The 18851-nt window shown below is 40.2% G+C and overlaps 1 protein-coding gene across 7 annotated transcripts in view; it reads left to right on the top strand.

Moving 5' to 3' along the window:
• Positions 1–332: 332 nt before the first annotated feature.
• The window catches only part of arhgap9 (Rho GTPase activating protein 9), a 41748-nt gene continuing 23229 nt past the window's right edge, over positions 333–18851 (top strand). For 4 of the 7 annotated variants that reach the window (XM_087175756.1, XM_023412873.2, XM_023412871.2 and 1 more), the window contains exons 1-5: positions 333–573; positions 8554–8635; positions 12686–13026; positions 14287–14485; positions 14672–15063. In XM_087175756.1, the coding sequence (XP_087031882.1) occupies positions 12805–13026; positions 14287–14485; positions 14672–15063 (813 nt within the window). In that variant the 5' untranslated portion in view covers positions 333–573; positions 8554–8635; positions 12686–12804. Of the gene's footprint in view, positions 574–8553; positions 8636–9140; positions 9156–12685; positions 13027–14286; positions 14486–14671; positions 15064–18851 lie in introns of those variants that run through there. The other 3 variants (XM_023412872.2, XM_023412870.2, XM_087175755.1) reach the window with 3 other exon arrangements.

Genomic DNA, 18851 nt, shown 5'->3' with positions numbered 1-18851 from the left:
GCTGTTACAGATGACAGAGTTGTAGTTTTAGAGCAGTGTCTGTGTCGTTGTCAGAAACGGTAGAGGTCTGCTTAAACGACTACATCTCCCATAAACCATTTCCCGGAGCGTAAATTCGCTGCACAGTGGCCCTGCTTGTTTTAAATCACACTGTAGCGCCGCCGGGCGGGAAGCATCTCTCATGTTTGCCCATTGTACTCCGGGCGGCATGTGGCAATAAAATGTGCGCACCACCGCCTCTTCTGATTGGTCCCGTGTAAAATCATATTGTAGCCAATCTTAAACCGCCAAACCCACTCAGCACAAGCTATATTTTTATCCGCTTAAAGAGCCCGGAGGTTGTACAGACATGGAGTGTATCGAACAAGTTAATGCCCCTATATGACCTCCTATCTCCTATATATCTATATATATATATCTCCTATGTGCTTTCCATCACGTAAATTATGTGAAGTTTTCAATATTTTTATTCTTCCCGCGAGAAAAGCGCAGCAAACTACCCAAGACGCAACTCCTTCTGTGTCTGCAGTTCACTCCAAAAACACAACTGAGCTGTCATCTCGTCGCTGCACGGTGAGTGATGTTATGTCCCTCAAATTCAAAGATTAGATATCTGTTTATTTGACAAGTCTGAGAACTTATTTCCTGCAAAATATTGTTGAGGAAAATGGTTAGGATATATGCTAGATAAACGTGCTTCTGTAATGCTCACTATCGGTATTTTGGTCTACTGTGATATTAATGCAAATGAATTCAAATTCATTAGATAAGTAGGCTGAAATACATGGTAGATTTATTTAAGATAAATGCTTTTAAAGTTGTGAGTTCACACTAATTTGTTAGCTGATATATTTGTCTACAGGTTTAAAAAATCTCCCATTCTCAATCAGGCTAATATCTCATCCAGAGTTACAACAGAAGCAACTCATATCAGTAGGAATAAGATTATCACAATGTGTCTCATGGCATTAATTAAAATTTTGCTTAATAATCCCCATTCTGTACAATCATGGTTTATGCTTTATTTGGAAAAATGCATAATGCTTTTAAAGCTGATTTAAACCTTGATTCAGTGGATAAAATTACAATATAGTCTATGACATTGCTCCCATCTACTGTAAAGTTTGTGCAAAAAAATAAGTTGTTGGCCAATTAGGCCACAAAAAGGTTATACAGTTCCCCAGTTACTAAAATAGCGAGCTCAGCTTTTCCAAAGCAACACATTTTTCCACATCATAGTGTCAAACCACATGTAGCCTATACCGTCACAGCCGCTTAAACTCAGACGGGGCACTGCAAGTCACAAATGGCCATCTTCAGCCTACAACCATTTCCTGTGGAAGACTGTTATACATTTTAGAGTTTCCTGTTCAACCCTTCCCCATATATACTTTTTGATATGTAATGAACTACTTTTCTGATTTTTTTCCTTTTAATTTAGCCTATGTATACCTACTGCTCGATGTACATCATCACTACGATGATGCTGATGCCATGACCTCATATTTGGTCATCTCTGTGAATGTCACACTGATGAAGAATTGCTAATCTCAGCACTTTACATAAGACAGACCTTTTCACATGCGGAAATATTTGCATGCTTCTGCAAGCGAGTTAGCCCTTACATGCTACACAGAAAGTGCATGGATGGGTTAACCACAGGGTGTGATGGAAACAGTTTGACTGACGCATTGCTTTTTTGCTTTTTCATAATCTGTTTTAAGTCCATGCAAAGCAGGAGATTTGCTCCCTTTTTCACCAGCCTGTGACGACACAGGCTTGAAAGATTATTCTCCAGTTGCAAGTTTGCTGATTAAAAGTGCCCTGTACCATGTGTAGTATTAGCAGGAGGGTTACAAGTTTGCTGTAATTACTAGTGTGCGCCACAGATTGCTGTTGTGGATGCAGTGTCACAGTGAGATTGCGAGACTGAAGCGTTTTACATTGTGGTGTGTTACTAGTCCGATTATTCCAGTGCAAGTCTGTCATCTAACTCTTTTTTTCTAAGTGTGAAATGTGTGTGTGTGTTTGCGTTGTGTCTGTGGTGCAAAAAATTTACAGTAGAAGATCACAAAGTGTAGAAAAACCTCATCTCACTTATTTGCTTTGCACTGTACCAACCACATGAAAGCCACAACACAAAGGTGTCTCTTCATGTAGTTTTGGGACATCTGGCCCTTCAAAACAATCGTAAACTCCACATCTGAGAGTCAGATATTTATTTGCTGGTTCAGCTCTCCAGATCACACTGGTCTGTTGAAGGTATTCTAGCTGTGATGAACTTGTAATGATTTTTGAGCTGTTTGTCAATGAAATATGCTCCCGTCAGAGTAAGGTTTCCAAACTTTTCCAGCCTGCGACCCCATTTCTGTGTTTCAAAAACTTCCCATGACCCAGAGCTAGTCATGTGATTTTAAATGGCATACTTTCAAGGGCGCGGGGTGGCTCTGACAGATATAGAAACTATAGCATATTTCAAGTACATTAATTATTATTTATAATACATACACTTATGTAGCCCATTAACCCCAAGGTTAAGAAACTCTGAAGTTGAGCATCATTTTAGCCTAATCTTGTCTAATGATGTCTAGCAAGTATGGATTTTTATGACTCTGCTTTCCACGGACGACATTTGGCTCAATATATTGTCACTGCTTGTTAGGTACGTAATAGAAAACGATCAGAATCAGTTTGAGTTCAGTTTGTTGTTTTTTTTACACAGGTCATTAACCTGAAAGACAGTGGCGTGTGGCTGAACTCTGAAAACGGATACTCAAACCAGTTCTCCTATTCAGTCATACTGTAGCTACTGTCTATATCAGGGCAGCTTCCTATATCTCAACTGCAGTATAGTAGCTCCTGCATTCACATCTGTGCTGTGTTTTAATCCAGTTTAATCCTGCATTTACTTTCTGTGCAATCATTTGTGCTTTCCCTAGTTGTATTATGCATACTGTAGGTGCAGCACTATGGATTACATTATCATCAAAGCGCTCTAAAGAATAATCACTTTCAATTGCATGCTGTTTCACACACACTCATATTTCCAAAAGAAGTTTGAATTTGAAAATAGAACAATTAGTTTATTCATTGATTAGTTGATCAACTGGAAATGAACTGGTGAACTATTTTGATAATTGATTGATAATTTCAGTCATTCTTCAAGCAGGAATAGTGCAAAATGCTGCACATTCTCCAGTTTTCTTGAATTGGTGCTGTTCTTTATCACATGCTCTTGTAAAGTATGTGGGGTTTGGAGTTTCTGTTGACTAAACAAGACATTTGAAGACATCACCCTAGACTCTAGAAAGGTTTGATGGGCAGTTTTTTACTAGTGTTTGACTTATTATGGACTAAACAATTTGCTGATTAATTAAACAAATCATGCGTAGATTGACTAATAATGACAATAATTTTTAGTCGCAGCCCTCGTACATATATCCAGTGAATTAAAAGAGGAAAAATGGAAGGACATTTTTTAGAAGAACAATCGCAAATACTTGAATTAACATACCAGAGCGCACCATGGGTAAACACTCCACCAGTGTTTGACACATCCTAAACCCATAGTGTTATTTGTCTAATGTTCCTGTAGTGAACAAATAACCCCGTTAACCTCTCTGTATGCATCAAAGCTGTGTCTGTATGTGTGCCTCCTCTCTGTAGCATTCGCCTTCAGAGGTTTGGCTGCTCTTCTTGTGCCCCAACAGTATCATGCTCACTTCAGCTGTGCAGGGCTGAAAGTGGGTCTTTGACTTGCCTGATAGCTTTTGACAGCTCACTCTCATCCCTGGTGGATCAATGGAGCTCAGCACTCTTCATTAGAAACATCAATGTACCGCACATTCCCACAGGCTCAGCAACAACCCACCAGCCCAGTCACAGAGCGAAGGGATTTTTTTTTTTTTTTATTCTCGACAAGATAATTCTTTACTTCTTTGCGATATTTTATTTTCCTCAGTTGAAGGCTGTTGTAGGAATATTGTGAAAGAAGAATGCCTTTTTTGTTTGTCATTACTTAATATATGAGTTTAAGCAACAATATGCACAACTTTGGTCAAACATTACTTTCCTCGTGAATAAAACATGATTATTGTTTATTTTGGTTTATATCACATAGAATATCAAATAATTTTAACATATTTTATTCTGTTTGACTACTCCAGAAAAAAAACGACGCCCAGCAAAGTCTATAACTTGGAAATCTTAGTCTTATATTCAGTCTTTAGCAACAAAATAAATCAATGTGCTTTGATAACTTGACAGTGCTACAGTGTAGTTTTATTTCTTTTGAGAAAGGCGTGAAAGACAAAATCTTGAAATAATGAATCGTTCCTATCCATAGTGTTCAAAAGATTAGTCAATTAGTCAATTGGTTGATTGACAAAAAAATATAATTGTCATGCCACTAATTTCCAGTAATTTTTCAAAAAAAAGTCAAACAATGACCTGCTGTAGCTTCTCAGATGAGCAGAGATCCTGCTATTCTGTGTTTTATATTGTAGTAAATGGAATATCGAAGACTGTTCATCAAACAAAACAAGCCATTTGAAGACGTCACTTTGGGCTTTTGGAAACTGTTTCGATAACTTTGATCTATTTTCTGATATTTTGAATGAATAATTCAAAATGAATGAATGGATTTTGAATGATTGATTATAAGAATGTAAGGCCATTTAATCACCTGAAAACATGTGATTCATATCTCAATAGTGTTTTAAAAGTAAATCCATAAGGTGAGGACATAATAAGAGAAGCTGATTAGTGTTTATTGAAACAAGAAACTTTTCTCAAGAGCTTATTTCCCTTACTAAAATAAGCGTATTATTCTTGAACTAAAAGTAAGCTGGCTGTATGTTTTTCACCTTCCTTTTTCTTTTTCTCTATAAAATGCTTAAGCTAATTAAAAAATGTGATGCTTGAATAAATTCCCTCTCGAGTGTTTAAAATGCCCCCTGAGCAATCCTGCACTACTTTGCCTAACACTGGTCTGTCTGGTTGTTGTTTATATTCAAATAAGGGAAATGAGAACTTGAATATTATACAGGAATGAGTTCTCTGAAGAAGTTTGCTATGTGTCGATGCAGGCTGCAGGGTTCATTGTAAACACAAGTATTGCGTCAGCAAATACTTGAAATGATGGCATCACACATATAAAATGTTGTTATATGCAACAAGAAACAAAAAAAACACCACACATACTGGAGACAGTGGAGATGGTAGTTGGTCACAGAGGTTGTTGTCATGATGATAGTAGCAAGAATGAGCCAATGGCTGCTCTACTGTCATCATCCGCTTTTTGATTGGCTCACTTACAATTTACACAGCTAATCACTGAGAGACTCCAGCCCACCTGTTTAGTCTCTCTTTCTCTCTCTCTCTCTCACACTCACACAGACAGACATGCATTCACGTACACATTCACCAAGGCAGCCAGCCGTCACACTGGGAAACGCAGTGTGTGTTTCACTGTCTCTCTCTGGTCTAATCATCAATAATGCATGGCTTTGGGAGGATGAAAGGCTGTTTTGGCTTGAGGCATGTGTCTCATATGGAGAGAGAGACATCAGTGCTAGTAGTTATAACTGTACATCCACAGACAAAGTGAGTGTTCTTTCATATGACTGTCCTGAGAAGAACTGCTCATCAGGCTGAGAGTGGACAGATTTCAGACTAAGGGTGTAAATTGATAAATTAATCGATATAAGGAAAGTGATTTTTTTTTTTTTTGTCTGAACTGAGTGTCTAAGGGTAGACATTCTTTTATGTTGCACATATTAAACTGCTCAAAGAAGAAGATGTTATTTTTGGATATGTAGGAAAATCTGACTTGACTTTTGGTGCAGCCGCATTCACTTTCTAGTTGTTGACTGATAAATGCTAGAAGTAAGTATTAAATATTAAAGGTCTAGGAAATTACAAAATAATAATAATGATAACAATGCTATCAGTCCAATTCAAATTTGACTTTGTTAATTGTGTGTTTTGTCTCTTTTTTGGTAAATGAATTAGTGAAGGGAGGCGGGGAGAGAGAGAGAGAGAGAGAGAGGGCGAGAGAGAGTCTAACCATAACTGTACAAAAGCATACAAAAAGAACAATTACACTTAATGGATAGTTAAAAGGCAACCAGACGAAGTGATAAACAAAAGATCCACAAGGCCTAACATATTTTTCAATGTTTGAATATCACAGTTAACGTCAATGCCAGTATACCATGACACCTCACGCCTTGAGAGTTTAAGGTTTCACTGTGTGATCTTTTCACTTGTTTCAGGTGTAGTTCAGTTAAAGTTTTGTTACAAACTGTTTGGTTTAGCATTGATTTTAGGAAAATTTCAAGGCACTTCTGTGCTCATTCCAAAAATATACTGCTGTGTTACAACTCCTTTTATCCATAATGTATGATTGTATGATGTAATCTCATACAGCCTTACTTGACTGCAAGTTGCGACTCAAACAGCCAGTTGAGCAGACAAACTAGGATGCTTGTTTGCACATGGAGATCATGCACAGGCAGCATGGCTCGTACCACACTGAAGTACTTAGATATGAGCGGTTGTTTGGCTGAGACGGCTGCTTGAACAGATGTCCTGGTAACTTAAAATTTCTTTCTTTTTTTTTTACTTGTTTTTGTGACCCTCAAAGTTACTGAACAGTGTGTATAATGTGGAGAAACTTGTTCTCTTCTCTCATTTACATGTGAACCCTTTGGTAATAGACATACATATGTAAATACAGTACAGTCTACATGTGTGTGTGTGTGTGTGTGTGTGTGTGTGTTTGCTATGTGTATACGGATGTGGGAGTGCATGCAGAAACCCTTTGAAGTTCCTCATTCACTATATACTCCTCTTCCCCATGTCTCATCTCTCTTTGAAGACCATGTAGCTATGATTATTAAAGCCACCCTCTTTCGACTTCAAACATATGGAATGAATATGGATATGATATGACACCAAACTTTGCACCAACACCCTTAACTCCACTCTCGCCCTGCTGCGTGGTGAAGTTTGATTGGCCCCTGTGATCATAAACACTCTGTGAGAGCTGAGCTTGTGAGACCTGAAATAGAGTTGTTTGGAGCAGTTATGACATCTGCGATGATGGAGCATTGCAGCTTTCTCCCGGTTTACTTTTAATGCTTGTCATACTTTTCCCCCACATCATCTCAGGTGCTCTTTCAGCATTAGAAACGCTCCCTCAACATGATCTGCTTGTTTTATCCCCCATATAATTTTGTGGTAATTTGCATTCTCTCTCTCGCCTTAGGGTGTTCGAAAAGGTGTCACGATAACATTATCTTCAGGTGTTTTGCATGCACGCCTTAGACCACAAACTACATACTGTGTATAGTTTACACTACTACCAAAGCATGTCTCCCTCAGATGTCAGTGTGTCCTTGAAGACACCAACAAACAAAAGTTGCCTGCAACTGCGGTACCATGAGATGATAAAGCTACTTAGACAAAAAGATTCTAAAAAACAGGGTTTTGGTCATTGTGTCACACTAGAAGAATGTTTTCACACTTATCTGCTGAAGAGGAAGATTTTCTCTGCAATCACCTTCAATCACCTGAAACCTCTAGCACTCTGGACCTTTCAGTGAAGAATACACAGTGGTTAAACTTTTGAAAATGAAAAATATACCATATCAGACACAAATTATTATACAAAAACAGACTATTTATACAAATACTCTTCAAGTAGACTTTCGTACCTTAATGGTGAGAGCTGAAGTTAATCTAAAAATTGATGTATGCTTTGGAAAACGTTTCACTTAAACATGCAAAACCACCAGGAGGGCCTATAATCCCTAAAGTATTTAATCCAGTGGTCTTTCAGGATTGTTGATTCGACTGAAAATGTAAAATGATGATGGTAAAGCGTCCTAAGATGATTTGGATAAGCATAATGTTTTCTGCTCCACTGCTAACACCCATGTGGTGGATTTTCTAACCGCCCGTGTGGTGGATCTGTGATTTCCAGTGGCACCGTTGACCAGCCAGCTCTGTGCATGGATCAATAGCTCGATCAATCAGCTGGCCCGCTTGTTTGGTCAGCGCACAGGACCTCTCTCGCTCTGCTTCTCCCTCTCTGCGTGTCCCCCTTTCTCAAGTGCAATTATAGGTTTATTTGCGTGGCCGGGTGACAGCCAGCTGACGCTCACTCGCTCCGTCTCTGTCACTACCTCTGTTTTCACCTCTTGGGCAAAATGCGGGCTAAATGGGGGTCAGCAGGGGTTCATTGAGCAGAGGAAAGATCATGTGGTGCATAGGATTAACTGTGTGTGTATATGTCTGTCAGTGTGTGCATGAGAGAGAGAGCGAGAGAGAGAAAGGAGAGATTGTGTGTGGTTTTATGTCGGAGGGAGCTCCTATGCTTGTGTCCATTTTAGTGTTTTTTTCTGCCACACCTTTTGCCATAACCACTCTGTGCGTTTTTGTCAGTGCCTCCTCCATTCAGGCTTGAGGTCCATTGTTCAAACAAACTCGAATAGTTTTCTCATCTCGATGTTTTTATTTTGTGTGTGTGTGTGTGTGTGTGTGTTTAAGGCTTATCGCATGCATGGATCTGACTGTAGAGTGAGCTGGTGACCTTGTTGACGTAGACGTGCTCTCTCACTTCAGGACCATGGTGAGTTGCTCTTGATCTCTCTCTCTCTCTCTCTCTTTCTCTCCCTCTCCGTGTCTCTCTCGCATGCATGCACACATTCTATCCTCTCCATTCCTTCAGCTCGGCCTGACTTGCTTGCACACACACACACGATCTCTCACACACACAGACACGCACACAGTCTGAGTTGGAGTGAAATCACTCAAGCAAAGGCAGACAGGCAAATCAAATGTATCCCAGCCCTCGCTCCGAGTCCCTCTCCTCTGTCTTTTTTTTTTTTAAAGTTTGTGCTCATTCTACATTTTCAATTTTCATTATTCCTCACCTCTTCATTCTATTGGTGCATTTCCTCAGTATTTCCATTTGCGTTGTTGATACCACGCCATAAGCCCTCGGCCCCTGGCACAAACCATCAGAGCCTCTCAACAGCCGTGACAGGGTGCCTGTGTCTGTCTCTGACACCATATGGACCTCTCCGTGTGTTTGGGTCTATGACGCTCGTGCCCTCTCCATCGCCATCTGACCTGCAAATACAAACACGGTCTGGCCCCTCTTTTTTTATGCGTTCTAGATTATAAATAGTTCTCATCAGAATTTGTTCCTTCATCCCATTTTTGCTGCTGATGAATGCAGCTTTTGCCAGTTGCAGTAAAATAACATCACGCTTGTCGGAGATTTCCTGAATTTGTTCAAGCATTTGTTTTAAGTTCAAATGGTTGGTTGCTTGTGTAAATCAGATACGAGTACTATCATTAAAATTTGTTGCTATATCTGACTTTTTCTTACCCTGTCTGAGCTGCTGCCCTTTGGGAACATCATTAAAACGTCCAAATTCTGAATAACACAACCAGGGACTTTAACTGTAACAGCCTAATTTGCACATGACATGATAAAGCCTCCTGTGTCCGTGTAGGAATTTTGCGCCTGTGCTGATAAGTGAATTGATGATACTGAGTTACTCTATCTGCCTTACAAATGTTTAATTACATACAGCCCTACAGCAGCAGGGGTTTCATTATTTTAGTCTGCATTCATTCTTTTTTGTTTCTGCTTTCTTCTTAATAGCCATTTGCTCTGAGCAGTGAATAGAGACAGGAAAAGACAAACAGGTGCAGCAGTATCAGAAGAGCTCTTCCTGTCTGTGCAGGGAAAGGAGCTCATGATAGAAATCTTCAGGTCAGGTTGTATGAATAAGCATTGCTGTATGTTTTGACCTTGTTTAAACCCAGGGCATGTTGTAATTCTTCCCTGCCCCTCTAAATAGTAAATTACTGAAGCCATGCAGCAGAGATGTTCAGCCTGAAAAAAAACAACCTCTCTCTGCTTCAAGGCTCAGCTTGGTAGGAATTAATGCTACTCACAAAGCTGTGCTGTAGTCATACAGACAGGCAGAGCAAATCATCACTTGTGCTGGCACATGCAGCAGAACAGACTTTACTGGCAGTTAGCTGTTACAGGCTGTAACTAAACTGCTAAAGATGTCTTGTGGCAGAAAAACAAATGGCAAGATGGAGAGGATATGACCCAAACTGTGGTTGAACCTTGATGTGTCTACGCAGTTTCCTGTTTGCTTGCTTGCCTTGTACCTCTGTCTTTTGCCTTTGTCCCTCCTGAGATCAACTGCAGTTCTTAGAAGAGTCTTTGAGAAATTGGAATCCCCAAGACTGTAATGCAAGTCAGCTTATTGTTATTTTTCTGAGAAAAAGGTAATAATGCCATCTATTTTAGATGAGATAAGATCATATCAAGTTGCACTTTATTGTTAGATTGTTCTGAAATTTGTCTTGCGTAACAAGCATCCTCTGTTTCACATAAACAGGAAAAACATACATGAATAAATTAAAGTACAACACAGCATCACAAATATAGATAGCTGCAGCATATTCAGTTTCATTCCCACACAGATGGACTTCTCATAGCACCAGTCAGCTTTAAATGACGCTCCCAGACATAAATATAGTCAGTTCTGTGACACATCATTTCATGTCACAGTGAATTAATTTGCAGGTGAAGACAGAGAGTGGAGGTGTTATACTGAAATGTTAAATGTTTTACATAAAAAAAAAAACTCAGATATGGACCAACTTAAAACTTTGTGATATTTATTTAAAGGCCCTGCACACCTGCACAGATGTTTTCACTCATCCCAAATAAGCAAAATGACCAGTGTGGGTGAATGATGGCTGCCATTAAACATTTTCTGCAAGTGGAAGAGCTAGCAACGCATTGTGCGCGTGCTCTATCAGGCTCGCTTGCCAATTAGGAAAACAACTTGCATGTGTCATATAGTGGCCAGAAAGCCAGATTATGTAACTTTTGAAAAAAGACACAGTACATTCGGCTGCATGCGAATGAAAAGTTGAATGTGTAAGAAAATAAAATGCAACCTTGTTCAATTCAGTACACTCAGAGGTTTAACTGCTGCAGTCTTACTTGGTCTGGTTTGGCCAGTAGTTGACAGTGGATTTTGTTAGTGAATGTTAGCAAAAGCTGTAAATGCTCCTGTATGGATGTGTAGTGATATTCCTGCCAGTGTAAGGCAGGCAGGCAGGCAAACAGACAGGCAAACAGACGGCAGACAGACAGGCAGGCAGTCCTTTTGCCCATATGCTGGTACAGAGGGGTTTCACTGTAATTCTCCTTGGCCGTGGGGGTCACAGATTCATTCCTGTGCGTTAATAACAGTGGGATTATCAAGGTTCAGCCAGCTAACCCATCCCTCCCTTCCATTGGCTTCACATGCATCACAGCTTCATCCAGCTTCATCCATTCCCCTGCTGCTCAGCCTCTCTATTTTCCTTAATTTCTTATCTAGTGCTAGCTATGTGCTCTCCTTCGGTTTGCTGCAGGCGTTCAGATCCCCCCCCCCCGTCTTGTCCATCTACATCTGTCTAATTCCTCTCTGCCTCTCTATGTCCCGTCCTCAGTGATGACATGCATTTTAACATGAATTCTACGGGATCTCTCTCGTTTGCTACCTCTCCTCTTATCACCCAGACTGAGATGGGTTGGGCCTGAGTGTCACTGAAGCACTGTTGCTAGGTGCCTAGGGATGTTCCCCTTTCTGTGTGTATGCTAGTGTGCGTGTGGGGGTGGTTGGGTGCATGTTCTGTGTGAGGCTGTATTGCTATGTGTCTGGCAGAAAGTTAGATGCTCTCTTATGTAAGCGGGTCTTGGCTGGGTAGAGCAGGGGTTTAGCTTGGGGATGCTGGCTCAGGTGGAGAGATGGAGACAGACGCTATTTTGGGTATACTGCACCCCTTATATCCTCCAAACGCATGAGTTATTTACTCACACGTGTCGCATAGTTCTACCAGGCTGAGACGACAATAGAGAACTGGTGTATACTGTAGTGGTGTGCAAATATCTGCAGTGACATTTTACCCACAACCGTGTCTGTCACGAATGTTAAAACAGGACGCGTAAACTGCAAGTAAACACGTTCATTTCACTCATTTACAGATATTCGCAGTAGCAGTCAATTTTTTTTGTCTTGTGCTGAAATGATTTTTTTTTCATATATATATATGTATGTATGTGTGTGTGTGTGTGTATATATACTGTATATATAAGAGTGGTATCAATTTTTTCATGATTCCCAAAATGTCAGACTATTCCTTTAATCGTTTTGTTTACAATGTCAGAACATAATAGAAAAAAATTACCCATCACAATTTCATAAAGCCTGTGATGTCTTCAAATGTCTTGCTTTATCTGACCTACAGTCTGAAACCCAAAGATATTTAGTTTTCAATTATATAAAATAGGAAATCCTCAAATACCAGGAACTGGAAGCAATGCATATTTGGCGTTTTTGCTAGAAAGAGACATTTTATGAAGAAAAAGATGCAGAGCAAAATTGTCTAATGTTATTGTACAGGTCAGTGATTTTCCCCAGATTAACCCAGACTTCCATTTTTAGCACTAAAAGGATTCATGTTCTCTTCCTTTGAAACTGCACAGAGCCAGGTGACATTTTATCATTGTTCTCTGACAGCTTCAGTAATCTCTCTCTCTCTCTCTCTCTCTCTCTGTATCTCTGTGTCCAATTTTCCTCTGTGCTTGTTTCAGAGCATGGCACTGGGCTGGCTCCAGTCTGACCTGTCCTGCGCTAACCCGACCAGTAACTCCAGTATCACACATCAGCACGCTCACAGCAAAGCCTGCTGAACAGGACTGCGCGGTGAGCCATGCTGTCTGGTACTTGGCGGCGCTCTGTGGGGCATCAGCAGACTGCTGCAGCACCTGCGGTGTCCAACAGGGGGATGACAGTGTGCGGGGTCCCCAGCGGTACGGTGGTCCTCGAGGCCCAGTATGACTACAACTACCGCGGTGCCGATGGACGCCAGGTCTGCATAAGAGAGGGTGAACGGTTTATTCTCCTGAAGAAGACCAACTCTGACTGGTGGCAGGTGAGAAAAGAGTTCATCTTTTATTTCTCATGTGTCAGTGGAACCAAAAATATTAGAAAGACATGAACATAGCATCTGAAACGTTCTGTTGATTTCTGAAGGAATGTTTGGAGTCAACAATAAAGCTGGTAATATTCTCTGTATGTTTACTGTCAACAAATCCCATGAGGAGACCAAAACCAAAATTGCATCAGTCCATCTGACTTCCTGACTTCCCCAACCTGCCTGTGGCTCTCAGCCTCGGGCCCATTGGTTCTCTGAGGACTAGAATCTTTAACTACTGGTCACAAATATATAATTTTTTTTTCTAAAATAAAGCTAAATTATTTAACAAAACAGCCAGGCAGCGAAAACTATTCAAACAGGATTTATTAGCACATTTGTTGTGACAGTGTGGCTCTTTTTGGTGCTTGTGGACAGCAATGTGGGTCAATGGCACAGAGGAATAAGCTAAATCAGGCTGTGGCTACAAAGGAAATACATGTTAGTAGGATCAATTAATTTTTTCATTGTTTTTCTTACTACTTACTGGGGTCAGATATTCAGATGTGCACCTCAGCTGTGTGTGTGACAATCTAAGTAAAACCTGTAAATCAAGTAAACACATTCCCAAATAGGGATGGATAATGGATAACATGGATGAATTTCTTCTTCTTCTGAACTTCTATTAGACTTTTAATTTTATACCACAATTCAATTGATGAATTATTTATAGATCAAATGACCAGATTGAAATGTCTGGTTATGTTGTATGTATTTGGTTATTCAATGATTTAAATAGCTAATAAATCAAAGTAGTCGATCAAGTTGATGCAAAACTCCTTTAATCCAATTTTGCCATAACAAATATGAAGAGATATTAGTTAGCTTGGCATAAACAGCATGGCAAAACTTTAGATGGGTGACTAGTTTCTATCATCTCTTGGTGCATATCATAAAATTGCCTCCAAGAAGCACATTAGAAGAAGTGACACCAGCCCATAAAAAAAAGATGGACTTTGTCTCTCAAAAGAGAAGTTGTGGTGTGTGTGTGTGTGTGTGTGTGTGTGTGTGTGTGTGTGTGTGTGTGCGTGTGTGTGTGAGTGTGTGTGTTTGTGTGTGTTTTCATTGCCTCTGTTGGAGTTACAGGAACTGTAGTGTTAGACACTTCCGCACTGGCCTCAGCCCTCAGCTGTGCTGGTTGTCGCCTGGTTGAGCTAAGTGGATTTATGAGGGAGAAAATAGCCAAAAGCATTTGGAAATCTGTTTGTTCTTTGACAGGTGCGGAGAATTGGGGCAGCCAGTAAAACGAAGCCGTTGTATGTACCTGCTACGTATGTGACAGAGGTGCCTATTGCACCCATGCCCTCGCCACAGCGCCTGGTAATGTCTGCTTCGCTCAACTCCAACCTCAGGATACTGCCAAGGGTTTCACTCAGTCCCAGCCCAAAAGCGACCTCCTATAATGAGCAGCATCAAGGTAACGTGGGAGAGGATGACATAGAGTCTGAGAAAACATCTGGTGTTAGATTTTCACTGGAAATGACTCTTTAATTCTGTGTGATAAGAGTCTAAAACTAATAGATTTGTGTATTGATGTATGTTTTGAGTATAGAAAGAAAAGAAAATAATAAATGAAATAAATGTTTTAACCTTCCTCCTGCAGTGAACAAACCCATCTACCGCTCCATGGAAAACCTCAACTTCAGTGCCTTCCAGGGGCTGGACAACAACACCAGCACAGGTGGAGGGCGCATCCCCACCCTGCCCTTTTCTGGATTCACCTTTACCCCCAATTCTCCCACTTCACCATCAGGCCACCTCATGGTCCCTGGATCCCCCGCAGCCTCCACGGCCCAAACAGCACCACCAAATCCCAGGGTGGTCCCCATGATCACACGGAGCCAGAGCTCCAGCAACCTGCCTGAAAACCTGACGGAGAACCCGTACGATGAGGTGGGTGGCAGCTTCAGCAGTCGTGTCAACCACAGGATTCCCAAGAAGTCTTGTAGCCAGTGGGACATGGTGGGGTCTCCCGGCAAGAAGAACCACCTGCAGGTAGGGAGAGGCAAGACCCAAGTTAAATCAAACCCACACAGCAGGTCCACAGTGTAACTTAAAGCGAAATTCTGGTATTAGTCAACCTACAGTAGGTGTTACTCTCCTGTTTTGTCCGTTGTGATTTCCTGAAAGCTGTGTTTTGTGTTTTACTTTTGATTGATTTTTGCTGGATTGAAATTTTCCTGTCTTCATCAAAACAGAAAAACACAAAACAATCATTTTTGCTGTAGTCTGTGTTTCTAAAATCTCTAAAATGATTTGGCTGGTAAAATGTTATGATGATCAATAATTATAATGGACACAAATATGACAGTAATACCCGGGTTGACAGTTACCAGAGTTTCACTTCAATTAAACCAAAGTAGGGTGTGCTCACATCAGTTGTGTTTGAGTAAAGCTCTGGTCCAAGGAAAATCGATGCCCGTCACAGTTGGAAGGCAAAAAATAATTGACAGTAGAAGTGAGACCGAAGATGGGAACAGGGACATTTGATACTTGACGCTACTTTATGCTTCTTCACACATTGATGTCTCTCAGTTATACTAATATTAGAAATGCAAAGAAGTGTTGTCTTATTTTATTTGGGAATATTGACATTGACAAGAGTGGTCATTTACTCTAGTAAAGTGTGAAAAAGTATCTTGTTCTCCAATGTACACAAAGCTTAATTTCATGTTTTTATTTAGAGTCCATCTAAAATTAGCAACCAAACATATTAATCCAACACTTATATAACTTTCTTTGGATCTATTGACAACTTTAGTCAAACCTACCGCCACCATTGTTAACAGTGATTGAAGTTTTATAATTTTAAGGGGATACATATTTTTAATCTTATTCATCAGACAATGAATTAAGGCTAAACCACGTCTGACGTTGAAGGAAGTGTGGTATCAGATTCATTTGACCTACTCTCGTTGGCAAAAGCTCTAATCTGATGGATTTACAGGTCATAACGCCAAACCTCTAATAAACCAGCTGCTGGTTTTTACTAGCCCTGTGACAGGGCAGGGTAAACCGTGCATGCTCAAATATAAATAGAAATACTCTGCTTTGAATAATAATTTGTGTCTGATGTGGTTTTCCCATAAAAAAAAATTCAGTTACACCCTATGCCTCTTCCACAAAATCCACAATCTATGAATATGCAAATAGTTTTGATTTCTAACTTTTAACCACTGGATACAAGATCTGACCTGCATCACTGAAAGACCATTCTCAATGTATGTGCAATACAGGCTTCAAGTTCCCACATCTCACTTGTATAAATTACAGGTGTTTGTATTGATTCTTTGAACTTGAGATCTAAGCATATTGTTCTACATTTTTAAACTTTATATAATCAAACAAGCCTTTCAGGTAGAAACAAATAACCATATTTGTATTCACTTTGTACAAAATTGATTGAAATAGGAAAAAAAATCTTAGTGTTTCTTGTTTGCATCCCACCAGATGATGGAGTTCAGCCACGACAGCAGCAATTGTATTTCTATTTACGTCTGTACTTGACCTTAATAATCCTCCTAGAGCAGCAATCAAGTTCACATTGTCATGACGTCAGAGCTTCCCTGTATTACATCAGGGGGGATTACACAAGTCGTTGCTAGTGAGAAGAATTTTCAGAGTTATCTGTCTGTTAGCTGAGGGAAACTCCCCCGGCTGAGTATTCAAACCGTCTCTACAGAAGGAGTTTTCTTCCATTGTACCGTACAGCCACAAGTTACTTCCGACTTTGGATAGCTGTGATCTCAGTGGAAATGACAGTGGTCTTTTTCCATCTCTATCACTCTCACTCTTTCTCCCTGTCTGTCTCTGGCCCCCTCTCTCTCTCTCTCTCTCTGAGGAGCTTCTTTGTTCAAGCCTTAAATACCAGTAAGCAGGATTATTGCAGCCACATTCAGGTCATAACTCCCCGTTTTTTTCATGCAGAACACACACTCTTCCTCTCTCACCATCATTTTTTTGTGGGTCTTTCTAAAGAGCTGCCACACTGATCATAAATATGACTTCAATTAGATTTTATACCTCAAGCAGGCAAAATTACATTTGAATTTGAAGAGGTTCATTTTTAACATTTAAATAAAAATTTCCCATTGAGTTTTGCTCAAACAGTTGTTTTTATGGCATTCATTTTTTTTGCCTTCATTGTTAGTGCACTGCATGGCCAAAATTATATGGACACCAAATTAGTCTGTGGGCACCTAAACATTATCCCCGTGAGTGATGGTGAAACTGCTCAGGCCAATGATATGCTGCTACAATCGCCTCCACTCTTCTGGGACGGCTCTCTTACAAGATTTTGGAACCTGGCTGCAGGGATTTGCTCCCATACAGCCTCAAGCGCATTGAAGTCAGCCATTGATGTTGTTGTGCAATAAGGCCTGGCTCAAAGTCAAATTCATCCCAAAGGTGTTGCAGGGCGCTGAAGTCAGGGCTCTGCGCAGGTCTGTTATTTTCCCCCACACCAGACGTCTTTATGGACATTCCAAAGCATATTTAGCAAAATATGTTTGTTTTGTTATTGTTATTTTGTTGTTATTATTTTCTCTATATTTACATTTATCCCATAGACACAACATGTTGATGTTGTTGTGGTGTTGTTCTGTCAGCAAATCATGGCTGGTAAATCCAGGTTTGAAATTTTCTAGTGGAAGACAATTTGCTGTTCCTCTGGAATACTTTTGTGAAAATACATATTGCCAACCGATCATTGACTGTTAAACCAATGACTGAGGTCACAGACTATGATAACAAGATGGCAGGAGACCCCAAGGAAATCATAAATATGCCCCCCAAATCAGTACTTCTGTGGTCTTTCATTTAGTTAAAAATCAAGATAATTTGTCCAAAGTGATAATTAAAAAAAATATGTAAAACTGCTCAGGATATTGTTACTGAGCCGTGGCCCTGTAGATCCTGTTGCGAAACATTTGGTTTTCGATTGAACCACTGAGGTGAACAGAAGGAAACGGTAGAACAGGAAGCTTCAGGTGCGCTGACGACTCAGTGCCGCCCCCTGGAGTAAACTATAATCACATAACTCTTTACATGTCTCACACCCATTCACACATACATAAACCCATAAACCTGCACACACCAACACATGCACACACACATGCATCCATACACACACACACACACACACACACACACACACACACACACACACACACACACACACACACACACACACAACACATATGCCCCCTCAGTCATTATCTGAAAAGACTGTGTATCATGTGTTATGTAACAGGGATCAACCAGCTAGCCAGTCAATCAGTTAGTGAATTATGTCTCAGCTATATTTCGTGGAAAGATGATCTTACATGCATATCCTTTCAATTAATTTCATTGGATTTGTAGAGCTCCTCTCTTGTAGCTGTTGGGTTAGTCCTCTCTATCTGGCCGAGCACATGCATTTTCTATAAGCTCCGTCTTAATCCAGAGTCTGACAGGTTACTCTACAGTAAGAGACAGCAGGATTTATTTGTCTCTCTTTGTGGTTTCTGTGGGGTTTCTCTTTCTTCTTTGCACACTGAGATGATTGTTTTTCTTTGAGGCACTGCTATTTTCAGCTTGCGGTACCTGATTTATGCTATTATGAACACGCATACAGAGAAAACCGTAAAAAAAAAAAACAACATTATTTGAAAAAGAATGCTTATAAGGTTACACATAATCAGAGACATGGTAACATGGGTGATTCACAAAATGCACAATGTACACATACAGTACATTCTCTCTAGGTCCTCAAAACATAGCTCTGGTGACATTCAGTGTGTATT

Source organism: Seriola lalandi, unplaced genomic scaffold (assembly GCF_002814215.2).
Source record: "Seriola lalandi dorsalis isolate HSWRI2012SDOR001 ecotype SW California unplaced genomic scaffold, Sedor1 jcf7180002054488, whole genome shotgun sequence".
NCBI classification, from domain to species: domain Eukaryota; kingdom Metazoa; phylum Chordata; class Actinopteri; order Carangiformes; family Carangidae; genus Seriola; species Seriola lalandi.
This window is presented reverse-complemented; position numbering and strand designations above follow the sequence as displayed.